The sequence below is a fragment of the Bufo gargarizans genome, chromosome 9 (genome assembly GCF_014858855.1).
Source record: "Bufo gargarizans isolate SCDJY-AF-19 chromosome 9, ASM1485885v1, whole genome shotgun sequence".
Taxonomy (NCBI): Eukaryota; Metazoa; Chordata; class Amphibia; order Anura; family Bufonidae; genus Bufo; species Bufo gargarizans.
In genome coordinates, this window is record NC_058088.1 from 113,614,409 (window position 1) to 113,633,502 (window position 19,094).

General features: G+C 45.3%; 1 protein-coding gene across 2 annotated transcripts; it reads right to left on the reverse strand.

Moving 5' to 3' along the window:
• Positions 1-228: 228 nt before the first annotated feature.
• Positions 229-12,107, reverse strand: NONO (non-POU domain containing octamer binding). 2 transcript variants are annotated; one of them, XM_044268303.1, is made up of 11 exons: positions 11,951-12,107; positions 10,168-10,308; positions 9,882-10,075; positions 7,008-7,309; positions 5,824-5,919; positions 2,756-2,952; positions 2,456-2,540; positions 1,999-2,098; positions 1,477-1,516; positions 1,129-1,241; positions 229-1,047 (listed from the first exon to the last, which is right to left on the reverse strand). In XM_044268303.1, exons 2-11 carry the CDS (start codon positions 10,301-10,303, stop codon positions 922-924), a joined length of 1,389 nt encoding a protein of 462 aa, XP_044124238.1. In that variant the 5' UTR covers positions 10,304-10,308; positions 11,951-12,107; the 3' UTR covers positions 229-921. The 2 variants fall into 2 exon arrangements, with proteins under 2 accessions (XP_044124238.1, XP_044124239.1); XM_044268304.1 differs by having other exon boundaries at positions 10,168-10,328; positions 11,951-12,066.
• Between the last annotated feature and the right edge of the window lie 6,987 nt (positions 12,108-19,094).

Consider the following 19,094-nt stretch of genomic DNA (forward strand, 5'->3'; position numbering starts at 1 on the left):
ATGCACCCGATATCTCAAGCTTGTGCTGGCCTCAATTGTTTTTTGGCGCCTGCACAGTGCACCCAGCTGCACTTTATTGGACTTCTGAGGCCCACTGCGCAGACCGCCACTTGACTTCAGGCTGCCTCATTTACCTTTTTATGTGGATATTTTAATTTCATCATTTACAGACCTAATGCATAGAAGAAACAAGTAAACCAGACTGGGAAAGAAAAAAAAAAAAAAAGAAAAATCTTAAAATCCCATTTATTTATGAACTGTTTCCACATTGCCAAGTAATCAATAAACTCCTCCAGAAAATACTGAGGATTAGACATTGAGGGAGGTGATGTGATGCCATTGGAAGGTTAATAGAACATATGACAAGCCATGACACTTTAGTGATACCTTACACTAGAACATTTAGCCAAGTGGTCAAAATTATCATGATGTAGAAATAAAAAAAGAATTATACAAAAAACAAAATACTATACAGTATGGTCCAGAATGGGAGAAAATAAAATACATATAAAAAAAATTATATATGAACTTTACCACAAAAGCTCAGGTCAGCTATGTGGTTGCTTTTCAGGAACAATAACTCAAAAGGTATGGTGGACTGAAGAGGTGGGAATGGGAGGCACAGTGGCAATTTACAGCTTAGAATTGTCCAAAAGGTGTTAAGCCTTTTCTGCTAGAAAAGATGGTCAGCAGTATATATTTGTTGTTAAGTTCACATTAGAAGGTCACCAGTTTTTAAGCAGTATTCCCTCCCACCCCTTATTCCCTCCCCAAAGTGTGCCTAAAAACATAGGACTGGTCTCCATTTGCACCAGAAAATGCCCTACAACATGAACACTACCAATACAAATCCAGTCACACTAATCTTGGGCAACTCATACAGCTGATGACATAAAAAAAACTAAACAAAAAAATAGGCTGTCAGTATCTACGACGCTTAGGACCAAAGTCAGCTCCTGGTGTGCCGCGCTGGAAAGCTTGCTGATTAGTTGCACCAAGGGCTTCAATGTTGGCGGGCTGGCCAAAGCGGTCAGCTGCCGGTGGAGTCTAGAAAAGAAGATAAATATTTAAGTCATTACTGATGACAAAAAAAGTAAAAAACGCTAAAAATCGCCAAAATTAACACACCATGCCAATTGCAGCTGCTTCGGGCATCATGGCACCAGATCCTGTTGCTGCAGCTGCTCCTGCAGGGACATTGCTGTTACCCAGTGATGAACGATTGTTCATTCCCATGGACCCTAGATAAGACAATCGAAAGTGAGCCCTCGCCATGAAATGCAATCTGCAGACAACATGTTAGAGAGCAGAATGAGCCAAGGAGATATATAGTTTTATGGGAAAAGATTCAATAACTGATATATCTTTTCCCACAAATCTATATATCAATCTGCTCAGCTCCTTGGCAACATGCTTCCTGGTCAAAAGTCCTCCATCTGCAAAACAGAACTCCGGCTCCAAAAAAACTGCACTTACCAGGCATAGTCATCTGTGCCATCCTCATGTCAGCTTCCCTCTAAATAAAGAAACAGGCCTGGGTTACAATCTCACCGGGTCACTCCTTGTAAATATGCTTCTACTCTACTAAATTCAGGAATGTCATAGAAAGCATAAGGTAGTACTATAGCCTCATGTTATCATAACCACCAAGAGCATGCTCAGATGGTGGAAACATATCTGAAAAATCCACTGTGTATTTTGCTGTGGAATCTTCAGATTTTTCAGTTTGAAATGTCAGATTTCTACTTGCAAACTGCAACACCCCCCTCCGCCCAAAGACTTTAAATCTGCCCTGTATGAATTATGACAGCTCATTGAAAAACAATGGAAGGTGGAACACATGCAGTTCTCCCAAAGATTTGATGGTAAATATCAAAGTCTGTGTGGAAAATCCAGTGGGAATATACTTTAACGTTTAACATTCTCTGCAAAGCATGTGTGAAAGCCATGCATCATGGACAAATACGCTTCTATTACAGGACTCATCATAGGACTTACTGAATCAGGGTAAGCATTTTTGAAGCCTTCTTGACGCCTAAGCATTTCCTCTTGCTGGCGACGCGTTTCTTCTTCACGTCTCCTGCGTTCTTCCTCGTGTCTGGTAAGGACACATTTAATGGTTTGTACATGGATGCTACATTTCATCTGTACGCCAGTAAGGGCTCATGCACACAACTTTTGTTATGCATCCAATCGGCAGATTTTCTGCGAGTCAGATGCAGACCCATTTACTTCAATAGGGCCACAAAAGATGTGGACAGCACACCATGTGCTGTCCATTCTGTTGCATTCACATAAATATAGAACAAATCCTTTTATCTGCTTTACGGGCAAGGATAGGACATTCTGTAAAATGCGAAACACATGGCGGGTATCAGTGTTTAGCGACTGTAAGAACTGCTACGGATGTGTGCATGAGCCCTAAAAAAGTGCAACATGCACAGAGAAACTTTACCTCAGTTCAAGCTGCTTCCTCTTCTGCACATCTTGATTATGTAGTTCTTCCAATCGACGCAATTCCTCCTGGCGTCTCATTAAATCTGCCAAGATAGCAGGGGCATGAATGTTGTAGAAATAACACACTGAGTAGCATGGGCATAAACATATAGTGAGGCGTTTCCACTGAAGGTTTAGAGCATTGCTTTTTGTTCCGGGTTTCTAGGCCAATTTTTATCATATGCCCACATTAGATATATAATATATGTATTCACTGTCAAATTTTATCTCTATACTATCCATCTTCCAAGACAATTACCTTGCCGCATAAGCATGACCTGGTGCTCGTGTCTTGCTGCCTCCATCTCCAGCTCCATCTTCTCCTGAGCTTCTTTAATGTTTCGGTCTACCTGCTCCTGCTGCTGTTTTTCCATTTCAATGAGAGCTTTCCAGCGCATTGCATATTCATACTCAAAACTCCCAGGCTGAGCAAAGCGAGGAGGTTGCTCTCTCTCCCTACAACAGCAACACAGACCAGTTAGAGAAAACTGAAGATACATTCCCATTAGCTGGACAACGTTAAGCGTTTCAAATATCAAAATATACAACTTAGGTCTCCTGCACACGAATGTATGCTTCCTGTTGCCGTATTGCGGACCCGCAATACACGGGCACAGTTCCGTGTGCATTTTGCATCACGGATGCGGACCCATTCACTTCAATGGGTCCGCAAATCCAGAGATGCGGAACGGTTGCACGGAACATAACCCTACAGGAGCACTACTGAGTGCTTCCGTGGGGTTTCGTCCCATACTTCCGTTCCGCAAAAAGATAGAACATGTTCTATCTTTTTGCGGAACGGCCAGATTGCGGACCCATTAAAGTGAATGCATCTGCCCTACGGACAGTGTTCGTGCATTGCGGTCAGCAGCACGACCACGGGGCGCACATGTTCGTGTGCAGGGGGCCTTACTCAAGGTGCCCCAGTTCCCCACTGTCATCTCCAGGCCCAGGTCCCACAGTTTCACTTCAGCTTTGTGCTTTAAACAGGATAGGTCTTCCTATGTCAGTACATCAGTCTTGCATGTAAAATGGGCAGGCTGGTGGTCTCTAAATGCAATGCGATAACCAATGCATAGACTGGTTTCAGTAGCTGTGCCAGAACCCTCTTCAGCCGCCTTCACACACAGAACAGGTCCCACAGAAAGTGATAGCTGGTTGTCCAGTACAAGTTGTAAGTGAAGCTGCAGGACAGGAACGGAGAGCGTGGGCCACCTCGGTTAACTGAAGAGTATCAGCAAGTTGTATATTCTGCTACTTAAACATTTAAACACATTTCTTCAGATGGACAAGCTAAAATCAACCATTTGTGCAAGTGAACACAAAAGCTTGACAAAAGCCTGCATTTATGGGAACAGACACACTGAACACATTTCGTTCTAACTGTATATACAATAATGGAAGACGTGACAGGAGCTTCCGCCACCAATACTGGTGTCAACTTAAAGAGAACCTGTCATGCGATTTTATTAAGGGAGATATATACATGTACTTGTGGGGTACCACCCACTGATGTGGCCAACCTGCTTGATTTTTTATTTATTTTTTAAATATGCCTCCTTTGCCACGCCCGATTTCTCCAGCTCAGTATTCTAATACTGAGGAGGAGGAGATGCCAGGGTTTCTCAATGGACGTCTCCTTCTCCCTGGCTGTACTGCGATCCAATCAGAGCGTCGCAGCCAGAGAGAAAAAAAACCTGCAGGTACAGGTATAAATATCCCTTAATAAAATCGCATGAAAGGTCCTCTTTAATATAAGCAACAGAAATAGGCAGATATCCATATGTAAAGAGATTCTTAATATATTATGGAACCGCAGAACTGGCACTTGAATAGTGCAACAGATGATATAGTAAAACTAATGCATACTGGGTAAACTTGCCAAGGCTCAGCAGTTTTTGGCAGTCTCACAGAAATGAATGGAGGGCGGTGGTGCAAGCACAGTTCGCTCTCCTTCACTTTGCGAGCTCCGTTATAGAGATGTGGGACCCACACCTATGAGAAATTGATAGCATACCCTAGCGATATGCCACCAATGCTTGGAGAGGACAACCCCTGATCCAGTGGAAAGGTCCATTACTGGCTTATGGGGCTCGCTTACTAATCAGCACTGCGCTATTGGTTGTTTCTGTATACAGGATTTTAACAGTTTGGGTTTTTGTATCAAAACTCATCTCTCCAAATACTGGCTGCGTGACTTTTTGTGATTCCACATACTGGACGTTCTGTACATGTCTTTAAGCTGAAATACGCGATGTGTCAACAATATATCTGGGGCTGAACGCTGCTCCTCTGATACGACTTCAAGGCATTATAAAAGGATTTATAATGCTGTGTGTTTAGGCCTGACCTCGGCTGTACAGAATTCTACTCACATAATGCCATCAGTACAGTTCACTACAGCAGAGATTAGACAGCAACACACAGCATTATAAATCATTACAGGAGCAGCATTCAGCTCAGGAAATACTGCTGTCAAGGACTGAATACAGTCAAATCAGACTTAGGCCTCATGCACATGCCGTTCTGGTCCGCATCCGAGCTGCAGTTTTTGCGGCTCGGATGCAGACCTATTCACTTCAATGGGGCCGCATCCGTGTGCTGTCCGCATCCATTGCCCCGCAAACAAAACAAAACATGTCCTACTCTTGTCCGTTTTGCGGACAAGAATTTCTACAATGGACCGCCTGTTCCGTTCCGCAAACTGTGGAAGGCACACGGGCAGCTTCCATATTTTGCGGAGTGCAAAAATAATAATTGAACGGTCGTGTGCATGAGGCCTTAGTTTGTAGGTCATTTGTCTTGCACTCTGCATATCATCTAGAATGCTCACCCATTGTTTTCCATATATACTATAATGGCAGGCATCCATAGGTCATGAGAGATTCTCATTACAGGGTATTATGGATCAGCAGAACTTGCACTTCAATAACCCAACATCATATTACAACTACAAGTAACTAATGCTTAAAATTGGTAGCGTGGGATGTTATTTCTGTGAACTGACTAAACTAGATGAAAAACAAACACATACACCTATCATGGACAGAAGGTATCAACACACAAGTTGAAACAATCTTTTGCAGCACAAAATAAGGGAGGATCTAAAACTTAAAGGGGTTTTCTGGGATTTTGATACCGATGACCGACCTATCCTAAGGATAGGTGCTTGGTATCGCAGATTAGCACCATTAAAGCAATACAAGGTAACTTCTCAAACAGCTGATCATCGGCTGGCATCCCAGGTGTTGGACCCTAACGATCAGTATCAAAATACCAGAAAACCCCTTGAAATAGTGCTTAGCAGCAAGAAACCAAAGTACATACTTGTGGAAGGCTTGATTCTTAGGAATAAGTTTCTCAAGTAATCCTTCATCGTCATCAAGTTGATCCATAGGTTCCACAGTTATAGGACGGGGGAAGCTGCACATAAGGATGAGAAAACAATAGCTTTAGAAATCAATCACAATGAATTGGTGAAAGGAGCGAGACGCTGAATAACGACCCCTTAGTGTCTGCAGCCATCTGTCACTTAGAAGGCAATCAATATCCTGGCACACAGTGCGGGTAGACCCTCCCTCACGGTCAGTGGCAGCAGTACTGGAAATACAGCTTAAGTTCCAAACCAGATGGGAAGAAAAGCCTACATTGGAGGAGGAATATGTAACACCAACTAGAGAGAGGAACTGTGTCTTATCTAAAACTTAGGACCAATCAACAGAATCCTAGCAGTTGTAAGCAGGACAAATTCTTATGACATCAGCCACTTGCTGTGTGGCTTACGGTAGCCAAGCATGTAGTGCAGGGGTCAGCAACCTCTCTGAACTTCCACAGAAATGAAAGGAGCATGCTGGGAGTTGTAGTTTAATAACAGCTGGAGTGCCAAGGGTTGCTGATCACCAATCAAGTGTCAATGAGGGTGTTCCAACTCTGATGGCAGAAAGAATGATTGGGGAGTTGGATTTGAATACGTCAATCCTTTTTCTGGTAGAGGCGGTTTAACCCCCCCCCCCCCCCCATTCAGAACACATGTACTAAGCGTATGTGTGTATTTGGGGAGGGGGAAGGAATAGCTGACAAAAAAAATAAATTAACGAACACGTTCCATTTATTTTGTGGTGCTGAGGCACGAAGAGAAACCCACCAGAAGCACCCTGTAGCGATTCGGCTGTGCACTGGAACTTCTGGATTGCGGACCCATTCAATCGAGTGGGGTCAACATCCACGATGCGGTGCAAAAACTGTCGGGGCCTGTATATCGCAGACCGCAATACGGACCCAGCCAGCACACAGTCGTGTGCGTGAGTCCTAACTCAGAGGCTGCAAGAGCCTCATTGACTTGAAAAAACTGCTCTGCATACAGCAGACATGCTGAATAAAGATGTTCTCTATACACATGAAACAAAATCAAGACAAGGGCACCATTGGGGACAATATGCTTTGACAGACTAGTGTTTAGTTAAATGTCTTGCGGTCAAGTAAAAAAATAAATATATGTTTTCACTACTTACGCAGTAAGAAGATAAGACCCGTCAGCGCAGCGGTCAAGAGCCTTCCGGGCTGCAGGTTTAGCTGCAAACTCAACAATGCCTTTGCCTGTTGGTCTTCCACGATCATCCACAATAACTACAGCTCTCTCCACTTGGCCGAACATTGAGAAGGCTTCTTCCAAAAGCTCATTAGACACAAACTGAGGAAGGTTCCGCACAGACAGCGCCGCACTATGGCAGGCAAAGCGGACACGCAGCTGTTTACCACGGAGAGGAAGATTATCGAGCTCTACCTTCGCTATCTCTGCCAGAGTCCGTGTTTCCTACAAAATGAGAGAGCAGTGGTAACACCTGTGTGGATTTTAACAAATGCAGGGGCTCAAGGAACACCAAGCAGTCAAACATGTCCTAAAATAGACAAATAGTAGGACTCCCCAAATCCTACAGCGTCCTATGTGTGAACCAGAAGTCAGACTCTCCATGCATTCCTTGGAGATGCTCAATGTTAGTCTTGAGACTACCAGTCCTTACCTAAAACGCTGTAGGATTCAGTCTGAACGCAAGTTACATGGTATGACAGAACAAAATCAGACTACAAATGGACCAAGCAGGAAAAAAAATCCTTTGTTCAGAAAAGTAGTTCAGTAAAGTGACACTACAATTTTAGGAAAATGTTTCACAAGTCAGACAGACATCTGGTGGGTAATTAAGAAAAACAGCACTGTGGTCTCCTTTATATATCCAAAGTAAATGCAGCATTAAGCCTTGTTCACACTTAAAGAGGACCTTTCACCTTGAAAAACATTGTGAACTAAGTATCCTGACATTTACAGCGGAGCCCAGGGATCTCACTTGCACTTATTATCCCTGGGCGCCGCTCCGTTCTCCCGGTATGTCCTCCGGTATCTTCGCTCTGTAAATTATAGTAGGCGGAGTCTGCCCTTGTTCTGCTGGGCGTCTCCTCCTCCTAGGCTGTAGTGCTGGCCAATCGCAGCACACAGCTCACAGCCTGGGAGGTTTTTGCTCTCCCAGGCTGCGAGATCTGCGCTGCGATTGGCCAGCGCTACACCCTAGGAGGAGGAGACGCCCAACAGAACAAGGGCAGACTCCGCCTACTATAACCAAGAGTCCTAAGTCTCCACCTACTATAAATTACTGAGAGAAGATACCGGAGGACATAACGGGAGAACGGAGCGGCGCCCGGGGATAATAGTAAGTGCAGTGTGATCCCTGGGCGCCGTTGTATATGTCAGGATACTTAGTTCACAATGTTTTTCCAAGTGAAAGGTCCTCTTTCAGTGAATCAGGGACATGTGCTGTTCGTGTCCTCCATAGACAGCTTACAGATCTATTGACTTTAGTGTGTTCACACATCAGTTGTTTTCCACTTTGCTCCCTGATGTGCACCAAACATGTCCATTGAAGTCAAAGGGTCTTAAGGGTAGCATATTAAGGCTACGTTCACACCTCCGTTGTGAAGTCCGGCAGAGAACAGCATTCAGGAACTCATCAGATCCGGCGCTGCTGGATGCGTATGGAATGTCCACTGGCCCCCATTAAAGGGAACCTGCCATCTGAATTTTGGGAATAGAGCTGAGGACATGGGCTGCTAGCACATCCGCAATATCCAGTCCCCATAGCTCTCTGTGCTTTTATTGTGTCAAAAACCGATTTGATACATATGCAAATGAACCTAGGATGAGTCCTGTCCCTGAGACGAGTCCATTGTGAAGGAGCCCAGCACTGCCCCGCATCCTCAGAATCTCCTCCTTGCTCCCTGACATCACAAAGCTAGAGTGCCGTAATCTTGCAATGCGCCAGCTAGCGCATGCGCAGTTTGTTCCCCGAGGCTGAGGCCAGCACAGGGAAGGAGCACTGTGCAGTGCGCGACAATGCGCTGTCGCTAGCTCACGCATCGCAAGATTACGGCGCTCTAGCTTTGTGACGTCAGGGAGCAAGGAGGAGATTGAGGATGCAGGGCGGTGCTGGGCCCCTTCACGCTGGACTCATCTCAGGTTCATTTGCATATGGATCAAATCAGGTTTTTTACACAATAAAAGCACATAGAACTATGGGGACTGGGTATTGCGGATGTGCTAGCGGCCATCTAACAGCCCATGTCCTCATCTGTACGCTGTTCCAGCAGACAAGCGGAGGGTAGGCCAGACACAAATTGCTGCATGCTGCGGTTCGTGTCCGGCCGATTCTCCACTTGTCTGCCGGATCAGTGTGCTGGAATTCCACAACAGAGGTTTGAAAGTAGCCTTGGTGGTTTTTCTCAGAACATGAACAGCATCTGTGTTCCTTCAGTGGTTTTCACAGATCATTGCTAGATGTTCTGGAAACCATTTTTCAGCCTAGCGGTGTACTCGGAATATGGAAAACACAGACGAAACAGATCCTTCAAGGACATCTTCACAGATGAAACACTGACCATTCTGTCACAAATGTCCTTAAGGTGACAGAAATGTGAGCAAGGCAATGGAGAAGTGGGACCTTTGGAAAACTGCAGGTCTATCTACCAGCAACTGAACTGCTGGGAGCCCATTTCATAGTTCTCACAGCAGCAGAAGAGAGGCAGCTTGCAGTGAAACTTACTGGACGCATAATTAAAGGGGTATTCCCACCCTGGCATTTCATGGCTGAGATGGGAAAAACCACATTAAGTGCCAGAGTCATGAAAACATCCAAATAGGCTGCACTCCACTGTTCCCGTAACTGCCATAGTGTAGCTGCCATTCACTGCTATGGGAGTTACGGAAACAGCAGAGCGCCAGCCGCTCGGCCACTTCCGTAACTCCATCTATCCCTGGTGGTTATTCTCATCCTAACCATGAAAGGCAGATAGGAATAACCCTTTAAATCCAGTGTATAATACCACAGAACATTACTCACCAGCCTGATAAAACCAAAGCCTTTGTCCTTGTGTATGAAGATCTCGCCTGCCTTTCCATATTTCTCAAACAATTTCCGCATTTCCTCTTCTGTAACATCATTGGGTAGGTTACCCACAAAGAGACGACTTCGCTGAGTGAAAGTCTTTTCAGTTGGTTTCCGGAAATTCTTTAGATCTATAGTGATTCCTTCATCTAGGAAACAAATACAGTAAGATAAACCTAGCCGGCGAGCCACAGGGACGCCCTGCTGGCCAGTCACTGGTTATGTCAGCCCTAGCACTTACTGGAGCTGGTGTTCTGCTGTCCATTAGTAGGGGATTGATCGTCGGGATCATACTGGTGATACTGGGACTGATGATGCGGTGGCCTCTTATAAGCGTGGTTCTGCTGCTCCATCCTATAGCCTCTGTTTCCCTGCATTTTGACTGGAAAAAACAAAGTCAACCTGGAGAAACCGCTAAAAATTACCACCATGGGCAGCAATATTACCAGACTGAAATGTAACACAAGCAAAGTAAAAACAAAAAACATATCCATTATATGCCATATAATATTACCATGTGCATGGGGGGGGGGGATTTAGTATATTATTGAATGGTTCATACAGGCATTGAGGTGAAAGGGGTATTCTCATCTCACATTTATGGCATAACCACAGAATATGTTAGAAACGTCCAATGTAGATGCAGGTACCATATCGAGGTCTGAAATTGGGAGGACCCCGACCCGGTCTCAAACACCGCTACATCCAGGCTTGCGGAGGGGGCCAGTCTTACAGAAACAGCCAAGTCCACTACTCCTACAGAAGTGAATGGAGGCTGCAGAAATAGTTTAACGTGGCTGTGAGTGGGATGGGTCGGGGGAGAAGCCACCTTTAAGGCTCTATTCACACCACTCGTGGTGTAGCTCCAGATGTGCAGCCCTGACATTTACTATCATTATATACAGTTATATCCCTCTCTTGTGCCCTTCCCCCATACCTTGTACCACGTCTTGTTCATGCTTAGTGCAGATGTATTATGTATGTACACCCCTCATCATATGTACAGCGCTATGGAATGAATAGCGCCTAAATAATAATACAGTCGCATACATCACCCAAAACAGCATCCTTCTGCACTGAGAAATATAAATGATGACTTTTTTTTTATTACAGTATGTCATGTATAGCTCTCTTACAGTGGGCTCATAGGAGTCTGTGGATATGGTCAGTGTTCATATTGGGCACATTTCCCAATGAACTGACCAGATGTCAGCACAATGGTTTTTGGTAGATGACCCCCTTTTTTGGGGGGAGTTTGAAAGACATCCTTAAAACCCATTCTGTTTTCGGAGGAATAGCAGCCCCACACATCAGATGACGAGAACCCGGCTCCAGGATCTGCCACATATCCCTACAGAACAATGCCCCATTTCATGGTACATATTCAGAGGACTGGGCAACACTGTAATACAGCCCCTTCATTGTCTGCTTCCTGCCAAGGGGTGGTACCTCTATGCCCCAATAGGGCCTATCATGGGACACCCCAGTAGGAATACATCATGGTCACCTGACATTAAACATGCCCTGTGTGAATGTAGCCTTAAAGGGGCATCTGATCACTGGGGCCCACAGGTGGCTGTATAGGACAGTAGGGCAGTATATTGGGATCCCCAGTGATCAGTCAGCTCCTTTATGATCCTAGGATCCCATACAGGTTCCGCACAAGATCTGATGGTGCCACCTCATCACACAGACCAGGAGGACGCTGCCATCTTTTCAGTTTTACATGTAAAGCGGCGCCATTGCGGTAAGTACCAGCCATTCTTACTCACCTTCCACCCATGAGCAGGTGCCCAGCCCTAGTCATGAATGAGAGGGGCTCTAATTCTATTCCCTCTAATTAGCCACGTAGTGGGCAGAGTCATACACGGACTGATGGGCGCCCAGCATCTCATCAGCCGGCCCGCCTGCTGCATGCACGGTCTGGGCCTACAGAGCCTAAGGGGGCTAGACCGCGCGGTACGCGTGCCCAGGGCCAGCACCTCCCCGCTCCCGGCCGCCGCTGTACCAGATAGAAGCGTTACCTTGTCAGCCTGAGGTTTACCACGCAGCACACGAGATTCAGAGTCAGCCCCACGACCTCCCGCGCACGAAAGGAACCTCCAGCCAGTACACGACGGAAACTGGCCACAACCAAACCACTACAAGGCTCGGGCCTTTTGCGTCTAACTATTGGTCTACGTGCTCACGCGAAGCTTTTTTTTCCAGCTTTAGGATTGGTCCCAGCAACCGCCACTCAAAATACAAGTCTACGCCGCGCTGTGATTGGCCAGTTTTCGCCGCTCTAACCTAGTGACGACAGTGGGCGTGAACAGCAGGACGTCTGTTGTTCGACAAGTTTGTGTGAGAGCTGAAGGAAGAGAAGAATGGAGAGGCTTCTGCGCAAGCGCAACTGGTTGAAAGGCCAGCAGCCAACAAAAGATTGGTTCTCGTGCGGGAGGGAGGCCTTCTCCTTTCTCGTTACGTCCGCTGTGCCGGTTCTGCTTTTTTAATGAATGCCTTGGTGGCGGCAAATGGAAGGCCTCAGTACTAATCATCAGCATTTGGAAGAGGGGTGCAAACTGCAAACCATTTCATTATGCTTTTCTTTCCTGGTTTGGGTTTACAAAACCAATTTGTAGCCGAATATTTTTGGGCTGTAAGAATAACCGCATACTTTCTATTCGCCATCATGGTGCTTTTTTGCGCAAACTGTGGGGCACATTTACTAAGGCTACTTTCACACTTGCGGCAGAGTGATCCGGCAAGCAGTTCCGTCGCCTGAACAAAAACGTATGCAAACTGCATTTGTAAGGCTACTTTCACACCTGCGTTCAGGTGTCCGCTCGTGACCTCCGTTTGAAGGGGCTCACAAGCGGCCCTGAACGCAGCCGTCTGGCCCTAATGCATTCTCAGTGGAGGCGGATCCGCTCAGAATGCATCAGTCTGCCAGCTGCAAGCAGCGTTCGGGTGTCCGCCTGGCCGTGCGGAGGCGAGCGGATCCGTCCAGACTTATAATGGAAGTCAATGGGGACGGATCCGTTTGAAGATGACACCATATGGCTCAATCTTCAAGCGGATCCGTCCCCCATTGACTTTCAATGTAAAGTCTGAACGGATCCGCTCAGGCTACTTTCACACTTAGTTATAATGCAGACAGATCCGTTCTGAACGGATGCAAACGTTTGCATTATAGGAGCGGATCCGTCTGATGAAACATCAGACGGACCCGCTCCGAACGCTAGTGTGAAAGTAGCCTTAGGCTACTTTCACACTGGCGTTTTGGCTGTTTGTGAGATTCATCATGGGCTCTCACAAGCGGTCCAAAACGGATCAGTTTTGCCCTAATGCATTCTGAATGGAAAAGGATCCACTCAGAATGCATCAGTTTGCCTCCGTTCAGTCTCCATTTCACTCTGGAGCCAAACGGATCCGTCCTGGCACACAATGTAAGTCAATGGGGACGGATCCATTTTCACTCACAATCTGGCACAATAGAAAATGGATCCATCCCCCATTTGACTTTTATTGGAGTTCATGACGGATCCGTCTTGGCTATGTTAAAGATGATACAACCGGATCCATTCTGAACGAATGCAGACGGTTGTATTATCTGAACGGATCCGCACCAAACGCAAGTGTGAAAGTAGCCCATACTGATCAGGATACTGATCAGTCTTAAGCCTCATGCACACATCCATGGAACACGGACCGTGAGATACCGGCCTGGATTCCTGCTGAGTGCAGGAGCACACGGCGTCACTGGTTGCTATGACGCCGTGCGCCCGCTGCTGTACAGTAATACACATATAGATAATACGAGTGTATTACTGTACAGCAGCGGGCGCACGGCATCATAGCAACCAATGACGCCATGCGCTCCTGCACTCAGCAGGAATCCAGACCGGTATCTCTCAGACGTGTGCATGAGGCTTTAAAAATGCATTGAAATGCCGGATCCGTCTTTCCGGTGTCATCCGGCAAAACAGATCCGGCATTTATTTATTTTTTGCCTTTTTTTCAGTCTGCACAGGCCGGAAGGACGGATCCGGCATTCCAATATTTGGAATGCCGGATTCGGCACTAATACATTCCTATGGAAAAAAAATGCGTCATTCAAGCAAGTGTTCAGTTTTTTGGGCCGGAGATAAAACCGTAGCATGCTGCGGTTTTATCTTTTGCCTGATCAATCAAAAAGACTGAACTGAAGACGTCCTGATGCATCCTGAACGGATTGCTCTCCATTTAGAATGCATGGGGATTAAACTGATCAGTTATTTTCTGGTATAGCGCCCCTAGGACGGAACTCTATGCCGGAAAAGAAAAACGCAAGTGTGAAAGTACCCTAAAGCCCCTTTTACACAAGGGGCGAGTTTCCCGTACAAATGCAATGCGTGAGGTGAACGCATTGCACCCGCACTGAATCCGGACCCATTCATTTCATGGTGATGGACCATGTGATCAGCGCAGTGACGTCACCAAAGGTCCTTTTCTCCCAGGTCCTCAAAGAAGAAGAACGAAGATAAGCGGGGCTGCGCGAACAAGTGGGTGAGGTAAGTTTAATGTTATTTTTTAACCCCTCCAGCCCTAATTTACTTAGCATTCTGTATTAAGAATGCTATTATTTTCCCTTATAACCATGTTACACCTAACCCAAACCCGAACTTCTGTGAAGAATTTAGGGTTCGGGTCTGGGTACCAAACGATTTTTCTCATGCAAAATGCATTAAAACGCTTTGCACTTGCGCCGAAAAATCACGCATTTCCCCGCGACGCACCAACATCCTATCCGGCCCTCACAAGCAACGCCCGTGTGAAAGAGGCCTAAGGGACTTGTGACTTTTTTTAGTCCCTTTTTTTAACTAGCCGTGCAGCAATATTTAGTTGCATAGCCAGTTTTACACTGTGGAGGTGGCGGGGGCCGTGCCAGGACTCCAGCCCCCACAAATTTACTAACATCTACGCCTGGAAACCAGCGTAAATGTTAAAGAAAAACTGCCAGCCAGGGAAAAGGACTGCCACAGATGCACCTAATTTATGATGTGACAAAACCCTTGTCATCAATTGGGCTCCATTCACACGTCCGCATCCATTCTGCAATTTAGCAGAACGGGTGGAGACCCATTCATTTCAATAGTGCCCACAAAAGATGCGGACAGCATGTATCCGTAGTTCTGTTCCACTGCCCCGCAAAAAAGAGCATGTCCTATTCTTGTCAGCAGCCACCATCATAGTTCCGGCCATGTGCGGTCTGCAAAATGTAGAATGCACATGGCCAGTGTCCGTGGTTTTGCCGATTGCAAAACACTTGCGGACTTGTGAACGGACCCTAAGAGGAATCTAACGGCAGCGCAAGGGAGAAACGAAGACTGGCGTAAAAGGCCGATTTTAGTCAATGTTCCCCTGTGTGCTTGCCTACTAGTGTTTTCCTCATGGTGGTTTTCCCCTAAAGAGAAAGTTATGTAAAAACCCCAAGCATTTAACAAAACTAACAAGAAAATTGTCTTAGTTGCCCATACCAACCAATCGGAGCTAACCTTTCATTGCTATGGGTAACTAATAGTGTTGAGCGAACTTGTTTCAAGTTCGGTGTACAAGGTTCGGGTTATCTAAGAATTCCGTTATGGATTCCGCTACCACGGACCATAACTTATTGTCTGTGATAGCAGAATCCATAACAGAATTCTTAGATAACCCCAACCTTTTACACCGAACTTGAAACCACAAGTTTGCTCAACACTAATAACTACATTTTGATCAACGAGGTCCACTGTGTTTTTAAAAAGAAGTCAGGAAGATGAACACCACCTAATTAAAGGGCTTGTAGGGAGTCATTGATCGCGGGTGGGGTCCAACTGGGACCCCCTCTGATCAGCTGTTTGAGGATGCCCATACATTGAAGGCTGGACATTACAATGAATAGGACTGATCTGTGCCTAGACCATCTGACCAATGAACGTGACGTCACATGGCGTAGGAAGAGGAAGCAGTGCTCATAGCACCATGGTCTCTTCAAACAGCTGATGTGCGTGGGTGCTGGGTGTCGAACCCCACGATCAGATATTGATGACGGACCATCAAAATCTCAGAAAACCTCTTCTTTTTTTTTAAACGCCTGTGTGTCCCTGCGTTTCATAGCATTAGCGTTTTGGCTAACATATGGAGCAGGCCTTTTTACCAAGAACTCAATTTCAACTAATGCTGTCCTGTGACGTCACCTTTCCCTGCAGCCAAAATTCACGAAGTAGCAGTCTACCGCCCAAACCTGCACGCTACAAGACAGGCCGCAGTGCCTGCAAAGTATATATACTGTGGGGCTGAAGCCCTCAGTAAGGTTTGCACAGGCCCAGGCTGCGCCGATGCAAGTTTTAACTGCAGTGAAAGGTGAGTTACAGGAGAGGGAATGAACATAGAGCAATAGAGCGCATGGGATAGGAGCTGGAATTAGTTAGGAGTGGCAGGCTTGGGAGAAAGTCTTGGACACAACTCTTAGGCTAGGGTACACAGCGACATGTGTTCTGCAAAATTTTTTATGATAGTTCATAGTGTTGCGCTGCGATACGACAGTTGCAAAAAAATATATATCCATCCGCAGATCTTTATATGCGGACGATCTGCTACTTTATGTAGAGGATTTGGCCATGTCCCTGGATGCTATTATTTCAGAATTTGGGAGGCACTTGGGGCTCCTTATCAATTGGGACAAGTCGGTAATTCTCCCATTGTCCCTGCACCCACAAACGTTGAGTGTCAGGTCTTCTAAATTGAAGCTAGTATCCTCCTTTAAATATCTAGGGGTGACGATAGCTGTGGACTTGAATAGATATATTCAAGATAATCTGTTGCCTCTGTTAGAAAGGTTCAGGAGTAAAATTGCCTTGTGGCATAAGTTGCCAATATCTTTGGTAGATAGAGGCAACTTGTTGAAAATTATTTTAATGCTGCAACTTTTATACGTATTACACAACTCTCCAGTCTGGATCCCTCTGCACTACTTTTATAAGGTGCAGCAACTGTTTAGTTTTTTCCTATGTAAAAATAATAACGGTAGGAATAAATACGAGACCCTACAGAGGAACAAGGATGCGGGTGGTCTGGCATTGCCTAACCCTTTGTTATACTTCCTATCAGTTCAATTGCAGCACTTTTAGGGCTGGGGCGAATTGGGTGGGATGGGTAAGAATGGAAGGCTAATGGAATGGGTCACGGGTAGATCTCCACCCTCAGTGGTGATGGAAGGTGATGTGCATATGTCAATGAGTTCTATTCCAAATTTACAACTCATGAGGAAGGTCTGGGCTAAAGCGAAAGGTATTTTGGGATTGTCTAGGTTGGTCAATGTGTCACCCATTTGGCATAACCCTATGCTCCCTGAACTAGCTAAGCTAAACGGGTTTTCATTACGGGAAAAGAAGGGGATTTGGAATTTAGCACATCTTTATTCGCAGGGATGATAAATAAATGAAATGTCGCACTAAGGGTACTTTCACACTTGCGTTGTTTGATTCCGGCAGGCAGTTCCGTTGCCTGAACTGACTGCCTGATCAGGCAAATTGTATGCAAACGGATGTCATTATTTCTGACTGATCAGTCATAAAAATGCATTGCAATACCGGATCCGTTTTTCCGGTGTCATCAGGCAAAACGGATCCGTTTTTTTCATTTTTTTCATTTTTAAAGGTCTGCGCATGCGCAGACCGGAATGACGGATCCGGCATTCCGGTATTTTGAATGCCGGATCCGGCACTAATACATTCCTATGGAAAAAAATGCCGGATCCGGCATTCAGGCAAGTCTTCAGTTTTTTTTGCCGGAGATAAAACCGTAGCATGCTACGGTTTTCTCTTTTGCCTGATCAGTCAAAACGACTGAACTGAAGACATCCTGATGCAAACTGAACGGATTACTCTCCATTCAGAATGCATGGGGATATGCCTGATCAGTTCTTTTCCGGTATAGAGCCCCTGTGACGGAACTCTATGCCGGAAAAGAAAAACGCAAGTGTGAAAGTACCCTAAAGACACTGAAACAACACCAGGTGCTCCTGTAAATTGAGACCACTCACTCAATACAAGAAAGCATAAAATATAAATGAACAGGGCACTCAAGGAAAACCGTGACCATGTATTGGAAGCAATTGTAAGCTTTTATTACTAAAATAGATATAATTGATAAAACAATGAATCGCAGAACAATATACAACATATAATAAACTGCAGATAAAATAATGATCGATTGACCAGCTAGCAAATAATCGATAATCCAGTCGAATAAACCTCCAGTCCAATGATAATTAACATCCGAAAAAACCTACTGTCGATAATTCTGATCGTTATTGATCGAGACCAAAGTCAAATATCCTGCAATGATTCGATTTAACATGGCGGCGTCTCGCCGAAACAACGTGGGTAGCGGCGTCCCGCTACTAAATAACTTGCAAGTGGAGATGATCCGTTACCTTTGTATCGACCTGATGTTCATCCGAAATTACCACATGAGCCTTTAGATGTACTCACTCCCAGAATATGCCTTTCGATGTTTGTAGCACTATTCAATCTGGATATTGAAGACGGCTCTCTATTCGGTTACGGTCGGTTTGTTGGTAAGGTAAATGTCTCAGTACAGCAATGGGGTGTAGCACCAGACGCGTTTCGGGGTCCAACCCCTTCCTCAGTGGCATGCTTCACCCCATTGAAAACCCCTCTTTTATACTGAATATTCTTTACTTTGATTGGTCCCAATTAGATCGTCACATCCTGTTTGCCGATTAACTCAGGTGTTCTCCATTACAGCTCAAACACGGACATAATGTCATGTGGAAGAAATAAGGTTATGTGGAGAAACAGTAGAAAAAAACCTTTTAAACACCTTTAGCAATTCAACATAATTCTGCAATTTCATCCAGTTATATATTACTAATTCCTGCATTACTTGAAGTAAAAAACGCATCCATGCATTCTGCATTTTTGATGCGGCATCCATCCGTTTTCCGCTTTTTCAATTAAATAAGGACAAGACTTGTCCCCCCAAACATCTTACTCATATATATTGCAACAATAGATATCAACATGAGAAATTCGACTTGCAAGGGATCATTTATATGACAGATTTATATTCTAACCAAATGACTATTTGTGGCGTAAAAAATATATATAACATATGTCATCGCCAGTACTACCATATAAATAT

Excerpts from the sequence above, each read along its gene's own strand:
- NONO (XM_044268303.1), bottom strand. The coding sequence starts at position 10,303 with ATGCAGGGAAACAGAGGCTATAGGATGGAGCAGCAGAACCACGCTTAT. Across the intron at positions 2,099-2,455 it reads AGGAAGCAGCTTGAACTGAG|ACACGAGGAAGAACGCAGGA; the intron begins GTAAAGTTTCTC and ends TGTCCTTACCAG. Across the intron at positions 1,242-1,476 it reads GGCACAGATGACTATGCCTG|GGTCCATGGGAATGAACAAT; the intron begins GTAAGTGCAGTT and ends TGTCTTATCTAG.